This window comes from Juglans regia, chromosome 4 (assembly GCF_001411555.2).
Source record: "Juglans regia cultivar Chandler chromosome 4, Walnut 2.0, whole genome shotgun sequence".
Taxonomy (NCBI): domain Eukaryota; kingdom Viridiplantae; phylum Streptophyta; class Magnoliopsida; order Fagales; family Juglandaceae; genus Juglans; species Juglans regia.
Window position 1 is genome coordinate 17,915,971 of NC_049904.1, and position 21,823 is coordinate 17,937,793.

General features: G+C 37.2%; 2 protein-coding genes across 2 annotated transcripts; both read left to right on the forward strand.

The window, feature by feature from the left end:
* Positions 1–423: 423 nt before the first annotated feature.
* LOC118348183 lies at positions 424–1,704 on the forward strand. The gene has a single exon (XM_035689198.1). It carries the CDS (start codon positions 424–426, stop codon positions 1,702–1,704), a length of 1,281 nt encoding a protein of 426 aa, XP_035545091.1.
* A 9,333-nt stretch (positions 1,705–11,037) lies between these two features.
* On the forward strand, positions 11,038–15,714 carry LOC108986423 (leucine-rich repeat receptor-like serine/threonine-protein kinase BAM3). The gene is made up of 2 exons (XM_018959035.2): positions 11,038–13,889; positions 14,859–15,714. Exons 1-2 carry the CDS (start codon positions 11,264–11,266, stop codon positions 15,197–15,199), a joined length of 2,967 nt encoding a protein of 988 aa, XP_018814580.2. The 5' UTR covers positions 11,038–11,263; the 3' UTR covers positions 15,200–15,714.
* Positions 15,715–21,823: the final 6,109 nt, after the last annotated feature.

Consider the following 21,823-nt stretch of genomic DNA (forward strand, 5'->3'; position numbering starts at 1 on the left):
AAAAGAATAAACTCAAAAAAAAAAAATTTTTAAAAATATTAAAAAATATAAAGATTTAAAAAAAAAATAATGTATGGAGGTTGGAGAGGTTGTGTAGCATTACTCCCTACGTTATACCTTAACTAACAATATATATAGTACAAATAAAGCAAGAAGATTAGAAACGAATACTAGTCTTCTCTCGCTCTTTTTCTCTCTCGGGAAGGGGAGTGAGGTGAAGTGGGGTCCACAAAATATTCTAACAGAATTGGAGGTGGCAGAGAGGCAAGGGACGTGCACAACGGTTTCGTTACGGCTGAGTGGGAGTACCGAAGGTGGCAGGGAAGGGGTGGTCAGAGGAGGAGACGCTGGTTCTTCTCTGTTTTCTTCTCTGTTTTCTGATAAGTAAGAGAGGCAAGCAAGGTGGTGAAGGCTGAGGAAAACATGAATGAACTGGAGAAGAGGTGGGAAAGTATGAAACTAACGGAGGAGGAATCCAAATGCATCGATCTAGACGATGAGATACCAGAGGAATTGAAAAACAAGGAAGACTGTAGTCTGGTAGGGAAAGTGTGGGTGGAGAGAAGCATTAGTAGGATGGTGATAGAAAACACAATGGCAAAAGTATGGAGAATTAGTAGAAAAGCTCAGTTCCAGGAGGTTGGAACAAATATGTTTGTTATGACTTTTGCCAACCAAGCTGACAAACTACGTATTCTTCAAGGAAGGCCATGGTTATTTGATAACCAGATGTTTGTGATAATGCAGCTGAATGGATCTATCCCTCCACAGAAGATGGATTTTAGTAGAGAAAGGATGTGGATTCAGTTACACAACTTACCTTTAGCATGTATGAATAAGGATAGAGGAGTGGTGATGGGGGAGACTATTGGTAGAGTGCTGGAAGTGGAGACTCTGGTTGATGGAAGCGGATGGGGGTCGTTTCTTAGAATCCTAACAGAGTTAGATTTAAAAAAACCATTAGCTAGGGGAAGAACTATTACTATAAAAGGGCAGGTTCTCTGGATACCTGTTAAATACGAGAAACTTCCTCATTTCTGCTTCAGATGTGGGTGCATTATCCACGATGAGGTAGGTTGCAGGGGAAAGGATGGGGAGGAAATACAGTTTGGTGCTTGGATGAGGGCTGGAGTGAGAGCTAAGTTCCAAAAACAAGGAGAGAGTAGATGGAGTCCAACTAGAAATGGAGTCAGCATAGAGAGAGGGGAATCAGCTGCTATAATGAAGGTGAAGGAGGTTCCACAAGAGCAGACTGTTGATAAGGGAGGGGTAGAGACTGACTCAGGGTTTGAACAAGGGAGAGAGATAGGTCAAGAGACTAAGGGAAGTGAAAGGGAAGAGAGTAATTTGGGTAGTTCACCAACATTTAAGGGCGTGAAGGATATTACTATAGAGAGTCAGGAAACATTAAGTGAGGAAGGGAGGGAAGAAAGGAGTTCTCTGAGAGAGGAAGTTGAAAATAGCATAAGGGAGACGAGGGGGAGAGGAAAAACCATAGGAGCCTGGAAGAGAAGAGCAAGAGAACAAGGTGACAAAACAATTTCTCATAGTGTCTCCAGCCTTTCAAAGAGATTATTTAGTCCAACTGTTGTAGGGAAGGAGGAGGTAAGGGGGAGGAAGAGGCAAAAAAGTACCAGTTGTGAGGTGCTTGAAGAGTCACAACTTTTGGTGGAGGCTGGTGGACAGCCCCACCAATCATTATGAAAACTCTCAGTTGGAACTGCCGAGGGCTTGGCAACCCTCGGACAGTTCAAGACCTTTGCCAACTGGTAAAGGAAAAGAGGCCAAATGTGATATTCCTCATGGAAACAAAGTTGAGGAGTGGTAAATGTGATAGCATAAAAAGAAGAGTGAGGAGTGAGGGCTGTTTTGTGGTGGAACCTGAGGGTAGGAAAGGGGGATTAATGTTACTTTGGGACCAGTACACGAGAGTGGAAATTCTGAACTATTCCAATAGACACATTAATGCTTGGATTAAAAATGAAGATAGTAATGAGAGGTGGTTGCTGACAGGCTTCTATGGGCAGCCTGAAACTAGACTAAGGGCAGAAGCTTGGCAGTTGTTGGCATCATTGAGACCATTAGAGGAGGTAGGATGGTGTGTGGTAGGGGATTTCAATGAAATATTAACACATGATGAAAAAAAAGGGGGCAATCCAAGATTAGAGAAACAAATGGGCAGGTTTAGAGAAGCATTGGAGATGGGAGGTCTGTTTGATTTAGGGTGGAAGGGTGATAAATATACTTGGAGTAATAAGCATGGGGATGAGACTTTCACAAAGGAAAGGCTCGATAGAGCAGTAGCTAATATAAGGTGGAAAAGGATGTTTAAGGAAGGGTGGGTAGAAGTTCTGGCTGCTAGGTGCTCTGACCATAGACCCATCTTACTTTATGTGAACCAGAAATTTTCTAGTGAAAGGAGGAGGAAGAGGCTGTTCAGATATGAGGCCAAATGGTCTTTGGAGGAAGATTGTGAAGAAGTTATAAAAAGAGTTTGGCAAGTGAGAACAATGGGTAGGGATACAGAAAAGGATTTGCAGTTGCTACTGGAAGACAGTAGAGTAGCCTTTCAAAGCTGGAGCAGGAAGATTACTCAAGATAAGGGAAGACTATTAAAGGAAAAAACAGAAAGGCTTAAAAAATTACAAGAAGATGAAGGGAGTCACAATATGATGGAGATAAAGAAAATACAAGAGGAGATAGGGACCTGTCTTGAGATGGAGGACTTAAAATGGAGGCAAAGGGCCAAGTTGGATTGGTACATTCATGGGGATCGAAATACTAAGTTTTTCCACTGTTGTGCAAATCAAAGGAGGAAAAAGAATATGATTTTGCAGATTTATGATGATTATAACTTGAGGTAGACCAAACCTGAGAAGATTGAAATGGTTTTTAACAACTATTTTTAGAACCTGTTCACCTCAACAAACCCGACCCCTGCAGATATTGAAGACAGCTTAAGGGAGGTGGTACCTTGTGTGACAGATGATATGAACATTTGTTTAACTAGAACCTTCACTAGAGGAGAGGTCGAGGTAGCTCTTAAACAAATGGCTCCATTAAAATCACTAGGCCCAGATGGATTTGGACCATGCTTTTTTCAAAAGCATTGGCATGTAGTAGGTGATGGAGTGTGCAAAGCTGTTTTATCATGGCTCAATGGTAATGATCTGAATTCTTCTTTGAATTACACTTATCTTGCTCTTATTCCTAAGGTTAAAGAACCAAGAGTGGCTAGTGATTTTAGGCCTATAAGCCTTTGTAATGTTGCTTACAAGATCATGTCAAAAGTCTTGGCAAATAGGTTGAAAAAATTTCTGAATGCTCTTATTTCACCCAACCAAAGTGCCTTTATTCCTGGAAGGTTGATTACAGATAATATAATGGTGGCTTATGAGGTGCTTCATTCAATGAAAGCTAGGAAAAAAGGCAAAGTAGGGAATATGGCTATCAAATTAGATATGTCTAAGGCTTATGATAGGATCGAATGGTGTTATTTAGAGGCTGTTATGGGGAAATTGGGTTTTTGCAGGAAATGGATTGAACTTATTATGAAATGTGTAACAACTGTGAGCTATTCTGTGTTAATCAATGGTAGCCCCGGATCTAGGTTCCTTCCTTTGAGAGGTTTGAGACAAGGTGACCCTTTGTCACCATATCTCTTCATTCTTTGTGCTGAAGGGCTTAGTGCACTGCTTAATCATTCAGATTCTAGGGGTCACACAAGAGGAGTCACAGTAGCAAGAGGTGGAACTCGAATTAACCACTTACTTTTTGCTGATGATTGCATTTTGTTTGGAAGAGCTGTAGCAGGAGAGTGGATTAAAATCCAAGAATTACTACTGAAATATGAAAAAGCATCAGGGCAGTTCTTGAACAAGGAAAAAACAGCAATCTTTTTCAGCTCAAACTCAAGGAATGAAGAAAAAAGGAAGATATTGGAACAAGGAGGCTCAGTTATGAAAGGCAGCTATGAAAAATACTTGGGTTTGCCTCCTGTAGTAGGGAAATCCAAGTACAACACTTTTAGAGGTATCAAAGAAAGAGTGTGGAAGAAGATCAGCAATTGGAAGAACTCTTTTCTGTCCTCAGCAGGAAAGGAGATCTTGATCAAGGCAGTGTTACAAGCAATTCCAACATATACTATGAGTGTGTTTAAACTTCCAAAAAATCTGTGTAAGGAATTAAATTCCCTTATGGCAAAATTTTGGTGGGGCAACCAGTCTAGTAGCAATAATATTCACTGGTGCAGTTGGGAAAAACTTGGAAAATCAAAAGGGAGGGGAGGTTTGGGTTTCAGAGATCTCGAGAGCTTCAATGTGGCTTTGTTGGCTAAACAAGGATGGAGGTTTTTACAGAATCCAAGGAGTATGGCAGCCAAGATTTTCAAGGAAAAATATTTTAGCTCAGTCTCTTTGTTTGAAGCTAAGTTGGGTTATAGACCTTCATTCATATGGAGGAGTGTATGGGGGGCCTTGAAGCTGTTAAAAGATGGTTTAAGGTGGAGAGTTGGGGATGGGAGTAGCATAAGGATTTGGGGGCAGAAATGGCTTCAAACACCCTCATCTTACTGTGTGCAATCTCCTTGCTCGATTCTAAATGAGGAAGCAAAAGTTAGTGAGCTGATCTCTGAAGGAAAATGGAATAAACAACTGATTGAAAGAATTTTCACTCAAGAAGAAGTTGAACAAATATGTAGCATCCCTATTAGTAGACTAAACTCTGAAGATAAAATGATTTGGGGAGGTACCAAAAAGGGACAATTTTCTGTTAGCAGTGCATATCAGATGGAAATGAACAAGAAAGAAGCATTGAAGGGTGAAAGTTCAAGGGGCAGAGAAGGGGATGCTCGATGGCAGGAAGTTTGGGGTTTGAATATCCCAGGAAAGGTAAAAATTTTTATGTGGAGAGCTATGAAGGAATTATTAGCAACTAGAGTGAATCTGTCACTGAGGAAAATAACAGATAGCTCATCTTGCCCAATATGCAAAAATGATGATGAATCAGTGATGCATGCAATATGGTACTGTCCAGCAGCAGCAGATGTTTGGTCCGAATCAGACATTGTCATACAGAAGTGGAGCTTGTATGAAACTGATTTATTAAAACTATGGGACAGTTTGGTGGAGAAGGTAAGCAAAGATGTGTTAGAGGAGACTGTTATGGTTATGAGAAACATCTGGTTAAGAAGAAATGAGTTCATCTTTGAGGGAGTTTTCAAAAGACCAAGCCAAGTCATTAAAGCAACTAGAGATGAATTGAGAGTCTTCCAACTGGCTCAACAGAATGCAAAACAGAATCCAATTCCAAGAGTAGATAGAGGTGCTGTTTCGTGGAGCAGACCAAGAGAGTCCTTTGTTAAAGCTAATTGGGATGCAGCAGTGTCGAGAAAAGATAGAAAGGTGGGGCTCGGGGTGGTCATTAGAGATGAGGAAGGGGAAATCTTGGTTGCTGCAAGAGAACAGATTAACTTGACAGACTCTGCAACAGCCGAATGTCTTGCTTTATGGAAAGCAATGGAAGTGTGTAGAGAGCTCAACTTTAACAGAGTTTTATTCGAGGGTGATGCTCAAGTTATAGTGAATGCTGTAAACAAAGGGGATGAAGACTACTCCTCTTATGGGGGTGTAATTGAAGATGCCAAGAAGATGTTAAAAGCTATAGAGAACTGGAGTGTTAATTTTGTTTATAGGGAAGCAAATACGGCAGCTCATGTGCTTGCTCAAGAAGCTTTATCTTTACATACAGATTTAGTTTGGATTGAAGAGACTCCTAATTGTATTAGGAGTATTATTTGTAAGGAAAAATCATGTAATGATGTTATAGTTCAATGAATGAATAAAGAGGTTTAATATCAAAAAAAAAAAAAAAAATAAAGCAAGAAGATTCTTAACTTCTCTCCATGCATATATGCAGTACCATTTATAATTAGCTTTGTAAAACACGAGAATGCATGCAAGAGAAATACTCTCTCTCAATTATTTGCTTTTTATCATGAAAGTTAGCGATAACATCAGATCATTGTACGAAAAGAATATTAATTGAGACAAAGTAATAAACAACAACAGCAACAAATATTCCTTGAGAATCTTGGATGAGGATGCTCATGAATTTGGTGAACTTTATGAAGATCAAAACCACCATATATATAAAGAAAAGATTATGAATCATTATGGTTTTTAAATTTATATAAGTTTTTTATTTGTACTCTTTTCCCCCCAACATTTTCTTCTTAATTCTTGTGGGTGACTGCATTTGTTGAAATGATCAGGACCGTCAGTATTCTCGAGAAATATATACTAATCTTTATCTTAAATTTTATTATCCTCAATTATATTATTGATGTGGTATGTTTTAAATAACTGTATTTAAATAGTTGACATGTGAAATTACTTGAATTATTTGGGCAAGTATACTTAGAGATGATAGATCAATTTAAGATAGTGGACATCATACATATATATATATATATATATGTGTGTGTGTGTTAAGTGATAGCAGAACTCGAGACAATGTCACGTTGTCTCTTGAGAAATGCTTGAGATCTTATGTAATGAAATTTATAAATTGACGTGGCTTAACATTATTCATCCAATCTATTTTTTGATAAAATGATAAGTTAATTTAGAATCTGACGAATCAGGTTAAGTTATTTTAGTTTGTAAACTTTTCTGTATAAACTGATTTCTGTATAGAGCTAACACTCATCTTAATTTTCTATCTATTGCTCGATGCAGTTACATGCGCAGCAGTACGTAGGAATTTGGGTCCATTGGGACAGAAGGGACAACAGTTGAACCGAAAGTTGATTCCTTTTGTTTCACCAAACGCTATTTTCAAATGGGCCCTTAGAATATCGTTTCATGAGTTATGTTCATGACTCATTATTTTTTTTTAAATTAGACGAGATATTAAAATTAAGAATAAAATATTATTAGAATATTATTTTTTAATATTATATTTATTTTGTGATTTGAAAAAGTATAATTAATATTTATTGTATTTTATGTCAGAGTTTGAAAAAATTATAAGAATTATGTGAGATGAGATGAGTTGAGAGGTTCTCTAAATCCAAACAACCCTTTATGAGAAAAAACATACTCTCCGGCCGAGTTTTGTCTGAATTCAAAGATATAAAAAAAGAAAAGAAAAGAAAGAAAGACACAAAAAATGGATTTTATAGCATTTATTACTGTTCATATGATTTTTTCGAATGATCGATAAATTTTGTAAGACCTACTTCATGAGTCAGTTTTTCTCTCATTTATAACCTTCAAGTACTTCGGATAAAAAAAGCTTTGAGTAGATGATCTTGGTCCATCTGATATAAGATGATCATGGACTTTATAAGGGATATTATAGCGTGTGAGAGATCAGCTTCCACAAATGCTGAAGCATCGGAATCTGATATTGGTGATTCAGTTAGGTAGCAGGCACCAACCAGATTGGATGTAACAGGTTTTGTACATCATCGTCGCATTTCACATTTGCATGCACTTTAAAGGTAGCACATTGGTTTGTATATTAAAGTAAAGGAAATTTGAAAGCCACTTTAATAAAGATATATATATGTGAATAATATAAGGAAAATCTGATGATGCAATACCAAAGATAGATAGCTAGATGTCTTTTCGAAAGAGAATTGTGTTCCTTTTTATCTTCCATGAACCACTAGTGGGTACCTAACTTCTCCTGGCCAACAATAATTTCTTAAAGCATCTTAATAATTAAAGAAAACATTAATAGACTCGCATGCATGCATGCATACTTCTTCTCTTTGATTGATGGTAAGAATAAAAGTTTATGATAATAGATACTCTATCAATTTGTAAGATTAGAAATAACAAATTCTACAAGAAAAATAAGCATTTGTGACGGATTATTTATTATGATAGTGACTATTGTTGCGATAAAAATAGACTGATTTTGGAAGGAAATAATCATTTTCACTAGAAATAACTTATCACAAATAAACAGTTTTCTTGTAGAATTAATTAATTAATTGAAATCCAGCATGAAGAGCAAATTGTTGAACATCATGTGATAGCAACCATGATGTTTGCATGTAATGCTCTAATAGAAGATCCAAACCACATGACCTATACTCCAAAAGGACTAGTCAATAATACAATTGGAGTCTCATTGGAATCTTATAAAGAGTAAAAATTTATCATTCCCAAGCAATGTGGGATCTCATACACCACATGATAAGATTATGAGAAGTACAAGTGTTTGCACAGAATGATTTACTGCTGTATTTGGAAAATATTCACACACTAATTACAACAGTTGATCACTGAATAAATACACATTTGCAGAAACTATTTTAAGAAAGAATAAAGCTAGCTATTACAGAGTATTATGGAGGAATTAAATATGGTGATACGAGCTTGATTCAAGGCTGAGAATCTGCCTCCTTGGTCTAATGCTTGATTGAAGGAATTTGCTTGATTTCCTTTATACCACATACCCTTATTCATATCATATCGAGTATCACAATTTATCCCCATTAAATTCCTGACGTTCTCGTCGGACCTGTCCATTGTAGGTGGCATGACTTAAGTCCCACATTTCTGGTTAGGATAATCTCTGATGTCATTTGTAATGCCCCAATGGAAGGCCCAAACCATATGACCTATACTTCAAAAAGACTAGTTAATAATACAACAGGAATTCTATTGGAACCTTATAAAGAGTAAGAAGTACTTCTCATTTTCAAGTAATGTGAGATCTTATACATCACCTACCCTTATTCATATCATATAGGATATCACACTGCACATATTTTTTATATATTTGATATTAAAAGCACTGCATTGAACATGTGATATATAGCAGCCAGGCCTTGTCCTTTTTTTCTTGTTTTTCTTTTCCCTCTCTGCAAGTACAGGAGCTGCCACCCTCGAAAATCTAGGCTTGTGTGTTTTTTTTTTTTAAATGAATCATTAATTTCAACGGTGATTTTTTCGTTATCCATTCAAATGATCCAAGGGAGGAGGGAAGAGATTCCATCGGTGATGACATTGATGATGATGGACCATCATGGCTTTAAAGACATCATCATCATCAGATGCTTAGAGTTTGGAAACAGCAAGTCTACATGCGCTTAAAAAAGTTGTACGTACTGTTTTGTAAAAGATGAATGATGCTTATTAGATATGTTTTCAACATGTATATCATGCATGGAAGCGTTTTTGGACATCATAATTTCTTAACGGTCAATGGCTTCATGGCAGCATGGCCTATATATTATCATGCTCTCTTCAAAGGAAAGCACTCTTCTGCAAAATTTTCAAATTAGAGTCAGAAAATGGAGTCCTCATCCTCAGGCAGAAAATGGAACGGCCAGTTCTGTAGGACCCCAGAAATAGAGCCAAAATACCAATCAAAAACCAAAAGAGATTACCATGCCTCTATTCGAGGACAAACTAAGCCTGTTATACTGCAACTTATTGACAAGAGAGGAGAAAATATATATAAAAAAAAAAAAAAAAAAAAAAAAGAGATTCATGCAGGTCACAGGAGAGAGAGAGAGAGAGAGAGAGAGAGATTAAAGTGATGAATCCCCAACAAGCTCCAAAATCAAGCGAGATGCTTTTTCTTTTTCACCTTGAGGTTTAAGTTTTTTAGTGACTGGGGGGCCGGGCTCTTAGGTGATCACTACTTATTCCTATGCTCACAGCCAATTAGAAAGATGGACATGACCGAGGACCAGGGGATTTTCACTTTCCACCTGAAAGGACAGAAATAGTGTGTGTTTATCTGCATGCCCTAAGTTGATACAATTCTTGGATGATCCTCATTATTAGACATCAAACACCGACAACTTAAAAATTCTCACGAGCCAGGGTGTATCCCCCAACAGCTTCGCTAACTAGCTAGGCTGCCACTCTCAATGCAAATATTCCTTTGATGTCATAATGATAAGGGCTTGACTGCATCTGGTGATCATGTAAATAATTAAATCTACATCTTTTAACCAATTCAAACTTTTGAGATAAGTGGTGATTTCACACCAGCTAACATAAAATATATTTTATGCTTTTGAATTTCTCTCACAATTGATGTGCTTTCACGGTATGCTGTGTATCACATACTAACTTATAAGTGGCAAAACTCATTATGATAAGCAACAAAAATAAAGCAGAAGGAAAAGAAAGAGGGAGAGAGTTGCAAGGTTATATAAGTAGATAAACTCAAGCTGTATGTCATAATGGTGTTGAGGAATAATCCCATATTGCATGTGAACAAGGTCTTGAGCATGTTTATAAGAAATGAACAATCATCTCTTGTAAAATTGATTTTATGAGATGAATTAGGTTCAAGAATTTTTTCATGATATCAGAGCCAGGGTACAGGACGAACGGGAACCCACATTACTTATCTCGTGACAAGAACTTGGAAAAATACTACTCTGCATTTGAGGGAGGGTGTTGAGGAATAATCTTGCATTGCCTGTAAACATGGTCTTGGGCATGTTTATAAGGAATGAACAATCCTCTATTGTTGAACTGATTTTATGAGATGAGTTAGGCTCATGAGTTTCTCGAGGAGGGTGGAAAGACATTTGCCAAGCAATAAGGAAAATCCCAGTACTGCATTTTAATAATAAACCAACTCGTGCAAATTATACTTCCAAACCCAATATCACAAATGAAGAAGAAATTATGCCAAAATTGCGGCTGTCATCATCGATTGACATGCTTTAGATTTGCATATAGTTCAGTTTAAGTATGGATACTGAGCTCTAACAGTGTGTAATACTTAAGGGTCAATTAATTTTGCATTTGCCTAGCTACCTATGATTGCTTCTTTTGCATTTTCATTTTGGTCAAAAACCTCCCAAGTACAGAAGATTCAAAATATGACTTCTCTGTCCATTTGGGTCCAAAATTTAAGAAATAAAAGCAGGGCCAGCTTTGTCATTTGGATTCAAAAGCAACGGAATTCTGAATATTGGTATGATCAAACGGTCTGCTGTAATATATTCATCTTTAAGCAAACATTGCTTTTGCTTTTTCTTTCTATAAAGTGAAAGATAAAACCAGGATAGACTCTCACATAGAGGAAGAAGGCCTTGGATGCTGCTAATATAGCTCTTTGCTTTGCAATACATTTGCTGCTTCCACAGTTGTCTTCATTGGCTCTCTCTCTCAGCTCTGCTGAATATATAGCTCTATGAACTGTGGTATTGCTTTACTTCAATCTGATAAAAACTATTGTTTTCTCTAGAACCCACCTCCTGTATACCAGAGAGCTTCCCATGGCAGCTTCTGATATGAGGTCCGTCTCCTTCTATTTTATAATTCTTGTCTTTCTAACAACTTCTCTTCCTGTCTCGGCACATTATCCATCTCTCAAAAGGCAAGCTTCAATCCTGGTTTCTCTCAAACAAACTTTCGAGTCCTTCGATCCTTCTCTAAGTAGCTGGAATGTATCGAACTACTTGTCCCTTTGTTCTTGGACTGGTGTCCTTTGTGACAGAACGAACAGATTAGTCGTTTCACTAGACATATCAAATTTCAACATCTCTGGTTCTCTCTCCCCTGCAATCACAGAACTTGTTAGCCTTGTTAATCTTTCAGTCGCCGCAAACAGCTTTTCCGGCTCTTTTCCGCCAGATGTTCACAAGCTAGGAAGACTTCAGGTCCTCAACATGTCCACCAACATGTTCAGTGGAGATTTGAACTGGGAGTTCTCTCAGTTGAAAGAGCTTGTTGTGCTAGACGCTTATGATAACACTTTCAATGGCTCACTTCCTTTGGGTGTCACTCAACTTCCCAAGCTGCAACACTTGGACTTTGGCGGGAATTTCTTCACTGGGAAAATACCTCCAAGCTATGGAGATATGAAGCAGCTCAATTATCTTTCACTTGCAGGAAATTCATTGGGCGGGTTCATACCAAGGGAACTTGGTAATCTTACTAATCTCCAGCAGCTTCTTTTGGGTTACTACAACGAATTTGATGGTGGAATCCCATCAGAGTTGGGTAAGCTGATCAATCTGTTTCATCTAGACCTTGCAAGTTGTGGACTGGAGGGTCCAATTCCTCCAGAGTTGGGCAATCTGATAAACTTAGACACTATATTCTTGCAAATAAATCAACTCAATGGTTGGATCCCTCCTCAACTCGGGAATCTGAGTAGTCTGAAAACTCTTGATCTTTCGAATAATGCACTAACCGGAGCTATCCCGGTGGAGTTCTCAGGCCTCCATGAGCTTACACTCTTGAACTTATTCATCAACAAACTTCATGGTGAGATCCCTCGTGCCATTGCAGAGCTACCCAAGTTAGAAGTCCTAAAAATGTGGCAGAATAACTTCACCGGAGCCATTCCTTCCAAGCTTGGTCAGAACAGTAGACTAATTGAGCTTGATTTGTCAAGTAATAAGCTCACTGGATTGGTACCTAAATCTCTATGCTTGGGAAGGAAGTTGAAGATCTTGATTTTACTACACAATTTTCTGTTTGGCCCTCTGCCTGATGATCTTGGCCAATGTTACACTCTCCAAAGAGTTCGAATTGGTCATAATTATTTGACTGGCTCGATACCAAATGGATTTCTGCACTTGCCTGAGCTATCACTCATGGAATTGTACAATAATTATCTTAGTGGGCCACTTCCGCAGGACACAAGCAAGGTACCCTCGAAACTCGTCCAGCTAAATCTTTCAAATAATCGCTTATCTGGGACTCTTCCTACTTCTATTGGAAACTTCCCCAGATTGCAGATTCTTCTACTAAATGGAAACCGATTCACAGGAGAGATTCCATTCGACATGGGCCAGTTGAAAAATATCCTAACTTTGGATCTGAGTAGAAACAACTTTTCAGGCAGAATCCCTCCTGAGATTGGTAATTGCCTCTTGCTGACTTCCTTGGATTTGAGTCAAAACCAGTTTACAGGCCCAATCCCTGTTCAAATTTCACAAATTCATATATTAAATTATCTCAATGTCTCATGGAACCACCTTAACCAGAGCCTCCCTAAGGAAATTGGGTCCATGAAGAGCTTAACATCAGCGGATTTCTCCCACAATAACTTCTCTGGTCCAATACCAGAAACAGGACAATATTCAGTATTCAACTCTACATCCTTTGCTGGTAACCCTCAGCTCTGTGGTCCTTACTTGAGCCCCTGCAACTATTTATCAAGCTCACCATTAGAATCCCACAACCATAGTGGCAGCAGGCCTCAAGTCCCTGCAAAATTTAAGCTTATTTTTGCTTTGGGACTCCTGCTATGCTCGTTGGTATTTGCTGTTCTAGCAATCATAAAAACCAGAAAGATGAGGAGGAATTCAAATTCGTGGAAGCTCACGGCATTCCAGAAGCTAGAATTTGGAAGTGAAGACATTCTGGAATGCATAAAGGAAAATAATATTATAGGAAGAGGTGGAGCTGGGATTGTGTACACAGGAACAATGCCAAATGGGGAGGAAGTAGCTGTGAAGAAGCTGTTGGGAATAAGCAAAGGCTCTTCCCATGATAATGGCCTCTCTGCAGAAATACGTACACTGGGGAAAATCCGTCACAGGAATATTGTGCGATTGCTGGCCTTTTGTTCAAATAAAGAGACCAACTTGCTTGTATACGAATACATGCCAAATGGAAGTCTAGGCGAAGTTCTGCATGGGAAGAGTGGTGGTCATCTGAAGTGGGAGACTAGGCTTAAAATAGCCATTGAAGCCGCAAAAGGATTGTGTTATTTGCATCATGATTGTTCCCCTCTGATAATCCATCGGGATGTCAAATCCAACAACATTTTACTTAACTCAGATTGCGAAGCTCATGTGGCAGATTTTGGACTCGCCAAGTTTTTGCAAGATACTGGAACATCAGAGTGCATGTCTGCAATTGCAGGCTCTTATGGCTATATAGCTCCAGGTATGTTTATTCTTTTATTTTCTTTTTCTTTGCATAGATGCATCAGTTTCTGGCATAACTCAAAGCTTTAGCTTCATCATATCAGAATACCTAATCACTTACATTGAGCAGTAAAATAAAGAAAACACCAAAAAAAAAAAAAAAAACAAAAAAACAAAAAATCTCTGACTAGAGTCTTTGACTTGGCGAAATGGGTCCGTCACCCGGGATCCCGGGAAAGAGGTTGTGTTCATGCTTTCGGAATCTTACTCATTTTCTTCAATTTCGGGATCAAAATAGCAAACTAATAAAGGGATATACACTTCTTCCCCCTCTCCATAAAATATAGCTAGAATATACTTTTCTTGGTACTAAAGCAGAAAGCAGAGTTCTGTGCATTCCGATAAGGGTAAAGCCTCCACTAACACAGGAAAATTCTCCTTTTGCTTTTTCTTTTACTTACAGCCACACTAACGGGCTATGAGCTTTGCATGCCTTGAAAGTTGAAACCATTAGCCCATGTTCGTTCAGACGTATTCCGATCGACCTTTTTAACCAGAACCCAAAACTAAGACCATAACAGCATGCACATATATCCAAAGAATTCCCCCTTAAAGAATCCAGATTGGGATCTAAGCTTTGCTTTCCCTAAACCCCAGAAAGAGCAATATATCTTTAGATATACAAACCACAAAATACCTTTCTTTTTCACATTAGAGTCAGTAACTTTACCTGGGGAGATGAGCTGATACTGATTCTCTCTCTGTAAAAAGAACAGTGTGGTGAGTCATGAAATCCCACTCAAACTTCACAACATTGAAGTTTGAACAGACCCATAATTTACCCTTCTTTAAAGTATACTACTGCATGGTGAAAAAGGCTGCATTTTTTTTCTTTCTTCCTTTTCTAATATTATGATATTCTGCGATGCAGCTATATATAAATCTTTTTCTTTATCTTTTTTTCTCCTTTCTGTGCTTCCTGTGACAGAATACGCGTACACATTGAAAGTTGACGAGAAAAGTGATGTCTACAGCTTCGGGGTGGTGCTCCTAGAACTCGTAACGGGAAGGAAACCAGTTGGTAATTTTGGTGAAGAAGGGTTAGACATTGTTCAGTGGGCTAAGATGCAGACTAACTCACGCAAAGAAAGAGTTGTGAAAATTCTGGACGAACGGCTGGTGGCTGACTTTCCACTAGATGAAGCAATGCAGGTGTTCTTCGTCGCAATGTTATGTGTTCAAGAGCACAGCGTGGAGCGCCCCACCATGAGAGAAGTTGTTCAGATGCTTGCAGAAGCTCAACAACTTAATACGTTTCGAATGCAATGACATCCCAATCATGCAAGATCTTCAAAGTATTAAAACTAAAATATAACAGCATCAGACAAGCAGTTTCAGTATACATATATAACATGAGTGGATCAAATGCTTTTTTTTTTTTTTTTTTTTGGATTTTTACGTTGCTCTGTATTAATTGTTGGTTGGTTCATGTAGTTAGAGTTGAGGGGGGGTGTTGTGGTCATTTAAGTACTCCAAGTAAACATGAACAGTAAGGATACTGCAAAAAGTGATGGTATATTTGTGGTTGACTGAATTATTGTGTCATCATTTAGATGGTATTCACTGAATGATGTGAGGTTGCTTTTTGGAATATAGGTGCTGTAACTTAGTATTTGAGGGATGCTAAGTGCATGAGACAAGGTGGGCAAGACAGTACTACTGTTTCTGAGGTCTGGCCTAAAACGACAGATCAAGGAATATTTACAAGATTTTACGTTCGAAAATTCCAGTGCTTCTGTTAATTCTCAAGAACTCATGACAATGAAAGGGTTTCTTTTTGTTTAGTGTTTTTAAGAAGTATTTCTGTGTTTTAGGGCACTAACATCTGAGAAAGTATTTTAGGGTATTTTTGTATTCTGATCATTATAAGAAAAATAGATTTTTGTGACTATTTGTGATCAAAACAAACTTATTTTAGCTGTAAATAATCATTTTGTTAGAATTAATTAGTCATAAATAAATAATTTTCTTATAGTAAATTTAAAGAAATATATTTTTATTGCATGGAATTGGGGTGTTTGGTTGCTTTTGTTTCGGGAAATGTTATAACTTTTGTTTTGGCAAGTCTTATGGTGATTATCTACTTTGTGTTACCATTCGTGACTTCAACTCACCTATTAATTTCACCCATTTGATTTTTTGTTTTGTTTTTTCAATAAGGTAATATATTTTTCACTTGAAAAGCAACCCACTCAATTTTGTCCTTCAAAAAGTCGTATGCCCTCCTACCGCTTCTCTCAACAAAATATTCTCATCCTTTCCCATATGTGTTTCTACCGGATAGGAGGATGGAGCCTTGTCCTCTTTCGTTCTTTTTCCAAAACCTGTCTATTCATAAGCTTTTTTGTTAGAAATTTTAATCATTTCTTTCCACCGGCTCGGTTTTGATCAGATCTATCGTACTCCAGTGACTGATTGCCTGCATGCGCCCTACCATGCAACTCTCCAGTCTGCAATCTACTAGGATGAAGTGGAATTGTGACGAAAATCTTGGCACGTGACCCTCACGTTGTAACACCTAGGCCCAATCTTAGTCCAAGCTCGTACAGAAGGTTTGTTGCTAAGTAAAATTGCTCCATTTATGAGTAGTGTGTGCATTCTTATTTTATTTATTTATTTATTATTATTATTATTATTATTATTATTACTTTATCTTCTTCATTATTATTTTTATTATTTAATTTTTCTCTATCTCTTCTCTCCCCTAGCAAACAGTTTCCTCGATAGTTTTCCTTCCTCGTGACCCACGTCCTAATTTCTCTCAACAATTGCTCTCCCTCATCCTTTTATTTTCCCTCTCCCATGCGCCTTTGATGCTATTTCAGGTTCTCACATCATCTTTACCTCGAAAATGCTCTCTCTTTCTTTCTGATCTTCTCCGTCAGTTTATTTTTCTTTATCCAACTACTCACATCCTGTTTCAAACGCGCACCCACTTTGCACCCAATATTCTCCCTTTCCCTCTTTTCTTCTCTGTGAATCTCATCGTAGCCACCCTATAATATCACGATATACTGTCTGCTGCAAACATCCATAATAGATGCACCACTGTACGTAAGAATTGCTGCGTGCCCTTCCATAGCCAGCAACAGGATCCATAGAAAACCACAAAAGAAAACCTCCACCGTTGCACGACTTCCACACTCATGACATTACTGCACCATGCACATGACAACAACCAATGACCCATTTTCACAATCGCATGCCGCTGCCAAGCCGTATCTTTGCCACCAACATCCAAGCAAAGGACCACTGCCTCACACCTCCCACAGACAGTGTAATGCCCCAATCCTGCATGGGGTCGGAGAGTTACTTTTATTACTTAATATCAACTCCAATATCACAATTATAACTAAAGACTCCAAATCCCTAATATCATATAGAATTTTGATTCAAACTAATTTCCTAAATATAATCAATTTTTCAAAAGACCAAGTCATTAGAGTACAATAAAATTTCTTAATAAACTTCGCCAATACTCATATAGAAACTCTCTATACTTAAATCCACTATTATTTAATCATCTTACCCAAATCTTCATAATCTGATCCTTAGCTGAAAATATCCAAATATCTGAAAAATATTATAAAGATAATGGGAGAGTTACCAACAACTCAATAAGTAAAGAACATATACTAGTATGTAAATATGAGTATTTTCAGAATTTAGAATGCAGAAAAAAATATTTACTTTCAGAATGCAGAACAAAAAATACTTACTATCAATTTGCACAATCAAAACATATTACCAAAAATATCAGAATGAAACTTTTAGAAAAACAATCTTATTCAAAAATCTTTTGGCATATCAAAATCTAAAACCACATCTTCATCATATCAAAGCATCATATCGGGACATATATCATATTTAACCCCGTAGTAGGGTTATAAATCACAATTATAATCTGTGGAAGGGCCGTATCCACTATTATCACTCGCGATTGGGCCATATACAATGTTTAACCCCCCGTTTTAGGGTTATAAACCACAATTATAACCCGTGGAAGAGCCGTATCCACTATTATAACCTTTGGTTGTGCCGTATCCACTATTATCACCCGTGGTTGGGCCGTATGCCACTGTTATTACCCATGGCTGGGTCGTATCCACTATTATCACCCGTGGTTAGGTCGTATACTATGTTTAACCCTCATGGTAGGGTTATAAACCACAATTATAACCCGTGGAAGGACCGTATCCAATATTATAACCCGTAGTTAGGCCTTATCAGAACAGAATCAGAATCTCATGCCAAGGTTTTCTGATGCCACTTCATATCAAAAACCAAATACTGAACAGTTTCAGATAATTTCACATGTTCGAAATAAACAGAATCAAAATATCTTCATTTATTCACAGCAAAACTTTTAGATATCATGCATCAGAACATCTTTATTTCATCAAAACAATACTTTCAAAAAATAGAAAGACTCATATTCGCTCTTTTTCAGATCAGAAACATAATGTACAAAAACTAGTTCATGTCTACACTAGTTATGACAAAAATACTCTTCTATTTCTTACGGATCTCATAAGTAATGCAAAGCAAATAATTGAGGATATTTTCAGATTTCTTTTCAAAACAAACATGCATATTTTCAAAATTAACTTCGTTTCATTTTCTTTTTATGCAAAATCTAGCATATGAAATCCGCTTATCTGAACTTCTTAGCTTATCAAAATTTCTCCCCCGTAGTACTGAACGAAAATCAATCGTCACCTATAAAATTGTCATGTAACTCTCATAAATTTTAATTTGATTCTTAAACCTGAAATACCAAAATAACCAATTTTTCCTAAATGTCTAAAACTCTCTTAATCTAAAAATATAATCACTTCCCAAATTCATCAATAATCACTTAATTTCTCTGACAATGACAATAAATTCTGAATTATTTACTACTGAAATATAACTATAAAAAATTTAATATCAACTAATATAATTTAAAACCTTAAATATTTCCTATAGAAAAAATAAAGTTTATGTAATAAATTATAACCTGGTCAGCCTAATTTAAAACGCAAATCCAAGGTAAAATATAAAAAGAAGAAGCCGTCTTAAAATCAATCCATCCGAATTCTAGTTCAAAACACATTATAATTTGACTTGCAACTTAGAGGGTAAAATAGAAATATCATAAAACAAATCTTCTCCCACGTAAAATGCAAAAACCACTTTGGTTTGTAAAATGTCACTAGCGAGAGGGAGACCTAGTTGTGACGAAGACTCATCTAGAGGAGTTGCGGCGGAGCTGGGTGGATGCAGAGGAGAGAGAGAGAGAGAGATGAGTGAGAGAACGGAGAGGGAGAGAGAGAGCTGAGCGAGAGAGAGAGGACAACCGTGAGGGACAAGGCGGATCTAAGGTGATTTTGTGGCTAACCTGATTATTTTTCTGTCGTACGGTGGTGATCAACCGAGTTTATGGCCTTCTCGGTTTTGCTCTGTTTTGGGAGTGGGAAAACAGGGACAACGGGCTGAGTTCGTGAAGAGGTGGTGGCTTACGGTAGCAAAGAGGAGGAGTTGCGCAGTGGGCTATCACACGGTGGTGCATTCATGTAGTGGTGCTACGCAGTGGCATGGTCGTTGCAGTAGTGCGGAAGGGTGGCTCGATAGCTACTGGTGCAACAGGTTGGAAAAATAAGAGGGGCACGTGGAGGTTTGAAGCACTAGACACTATCTTATGGTGTTGCTAGACCAGGGTGTTATAGACAGTGTTCTAGCGCATGCACTGTCGTAGGAAAGCCTCCTCCTCCTTTGTTTTTCTACACCAAAATAGAGCAGTGTCACCCCAAACTTGAGAGCAAGCTGCTGCACGTCTCCTCTCGTACCACCATGCATCACCGAGCAGCACCACCGTGACATGCACCTTGCACCACCCCGAACCACCATACCCAACCTGGAGCCGTCGTGAGCCACCATCATGGCACCTTCACCCCTCTTAGTTACTCCCTGTTGGCAAGGTCATCATGCTCTCTCCCTCTCTCTGAACTCCACCGCCTGCCATAGAGGAGGCCGCTGTGATTGTATCTCGCCAGCCCACTCCCTGCTCCTTCACGTGTTCCTTGCTCTCCCTCGGTGAGTGTTCTATTCCTCTTATGCTGTGATATATATATATATATATATATCTCTCTCTCTCTCTCTCTCTCTCTCTCTCTCTCTCTCTCTCTCTTTGTGCTCTTTTGCCGCACCCAGACTGCCGCACTTGCCACCGTTGAGCACAACTCAGCCACCCACGTTGCACTGCCTTGTGGTCTACACCTAGAGCTGTAATCGAGCTGAGCCGAGCCTAGCTTTGGCTTGCCGAGCTTGGCTCGACTCAAAATACTTGAGCTCAAGTTCGAGCCCGAGCTTGAGATTTTTTTTTTTTTTTTTTTTGTGTTCGAACTCGACTCGATAAGCTTAACTCTCAACTCGAGCTCGTCCCACAAACGACTTCGAGTCGAGCCGAGGTCGAATTGTTTATTTTTTTATTTTTTGAATAAGATTTAATAATTAATAAATTAAATAAATAAAAAAAAATCTAATATTAAATTTATACAACTAACAAGTAGAACATCTATTGAATTATAAAATTTTAAAAAAATTATAAATAATTAATATCAACTAGTTGATACTTATCCAAAATAACAATATATTATATGCGTGTATATATTATTAATATATACACTTAATATGATAGCATATATCTATTTCATATATGATTCTCACATACTAGTATATGAAATTATTAAATTTTATCGACTATTATGTACAAATTATAAAATATACCTATGAAGTATATTCACTATATAGACATAAGTAATTAGATTACATATTATATATTTAATTATAAAAGTGGTATGCTTATATTATTTGCTAATACATATATATGTATATATACATATGTATATATATATATTTATCAATATATGAATGAGTTTTAATCGAGTCGAGCTAACGAGTCAACTAGAGCATAAACGAGCGGGCCTTAACGAGTCTTGGCCGAGTCGAGTCGAGTTTTGTCGGGTATGTGTCATTTACAAATTGAGCGGGTATCTGGTTTCACGAGCGAGCTTCTTTTTTTTTTTTTTTTTTTTTAATTTTACGAGTCGAGTTCGATTCAAATTTAACTGAGCGAGTACCAAGCGGGCTATCGAATAGATTGGTTCATTTACAATCCTATCTACACCTGATATGCTGATATGCAAATACACAGTGCCACTACACCTAAGATGAGTGGGTCGTGGGCCACAAGCCCATGTGGTCTCATGAGATTACCAAAGTACTTTTATAATTTTAGTATTACGGGCTTTCGCATGGGTTTCTTTTAATTTCTTCTTACTTTTGGATGTTTAGTTTTAAAAGAGTTGAATTGTTTGATTTTTAAATTAGGTTTGTTGTATTTTATAGATATTGTATTAACAATTTTAAATGGGCTTTATCTTCTTTTTTTTTTTTGTATTAATAAATTAATGTATTATTTAAAGTGGGTTATGTTCAAGAGATACCAATTTTCTATATTGGGCTTCTTTTTAATGTAATTAAAATACTATTATTTTATTTAAAGTTAGGTTGTGTTTAATATTTTAATCTATCCATATTTTTAAATGGGCAATTATATTAGCCCATAAGCGATAGGTTACAGAAAAGGAAATTATGGTTTTAATTGTATAACTAAGTGTTAAATTTTGACTAGACTATATATTATAAGTTTACAAGGATTTTATTTTAACGTTAAAGTATTATTAAATATATTTTATGAACTACTATTATTTAAGAAATTATGATTTCCAACTACGTTATATGTTAGTAGTATTAAATTAGGATTTCTTAAATAGTTTATAAATATATGAGTTTTAAATATGATTAAGTTAATTTTCAACATGAATTTAAGTTGTTTCGCCATATTTTGAT

Bases quoted from the DNA above. Each gene is read 5' to 3' on its own strand.
- LOC118348183 (XM_035689198.1), top strand. From the start codon at position 424: ATGAATGAACTGGAGAAGAGGTGGGAAAGTATGAAACTAACGGAGGAG.
- LOC108986423 (XM_018959035.2), top strand. From the start codon at position 11,264: ATGGCAGCTTCTGATATGAGGTCCGTCTCCTTCTATTTTATAATTCTT. The intron at 13,890-14,858 runs GTATGTTTATTC...TTCCTGTGACAG, and splicing joins TTATGGCTATATAGCTCCAG to AATACGCGTACACATTGAAA.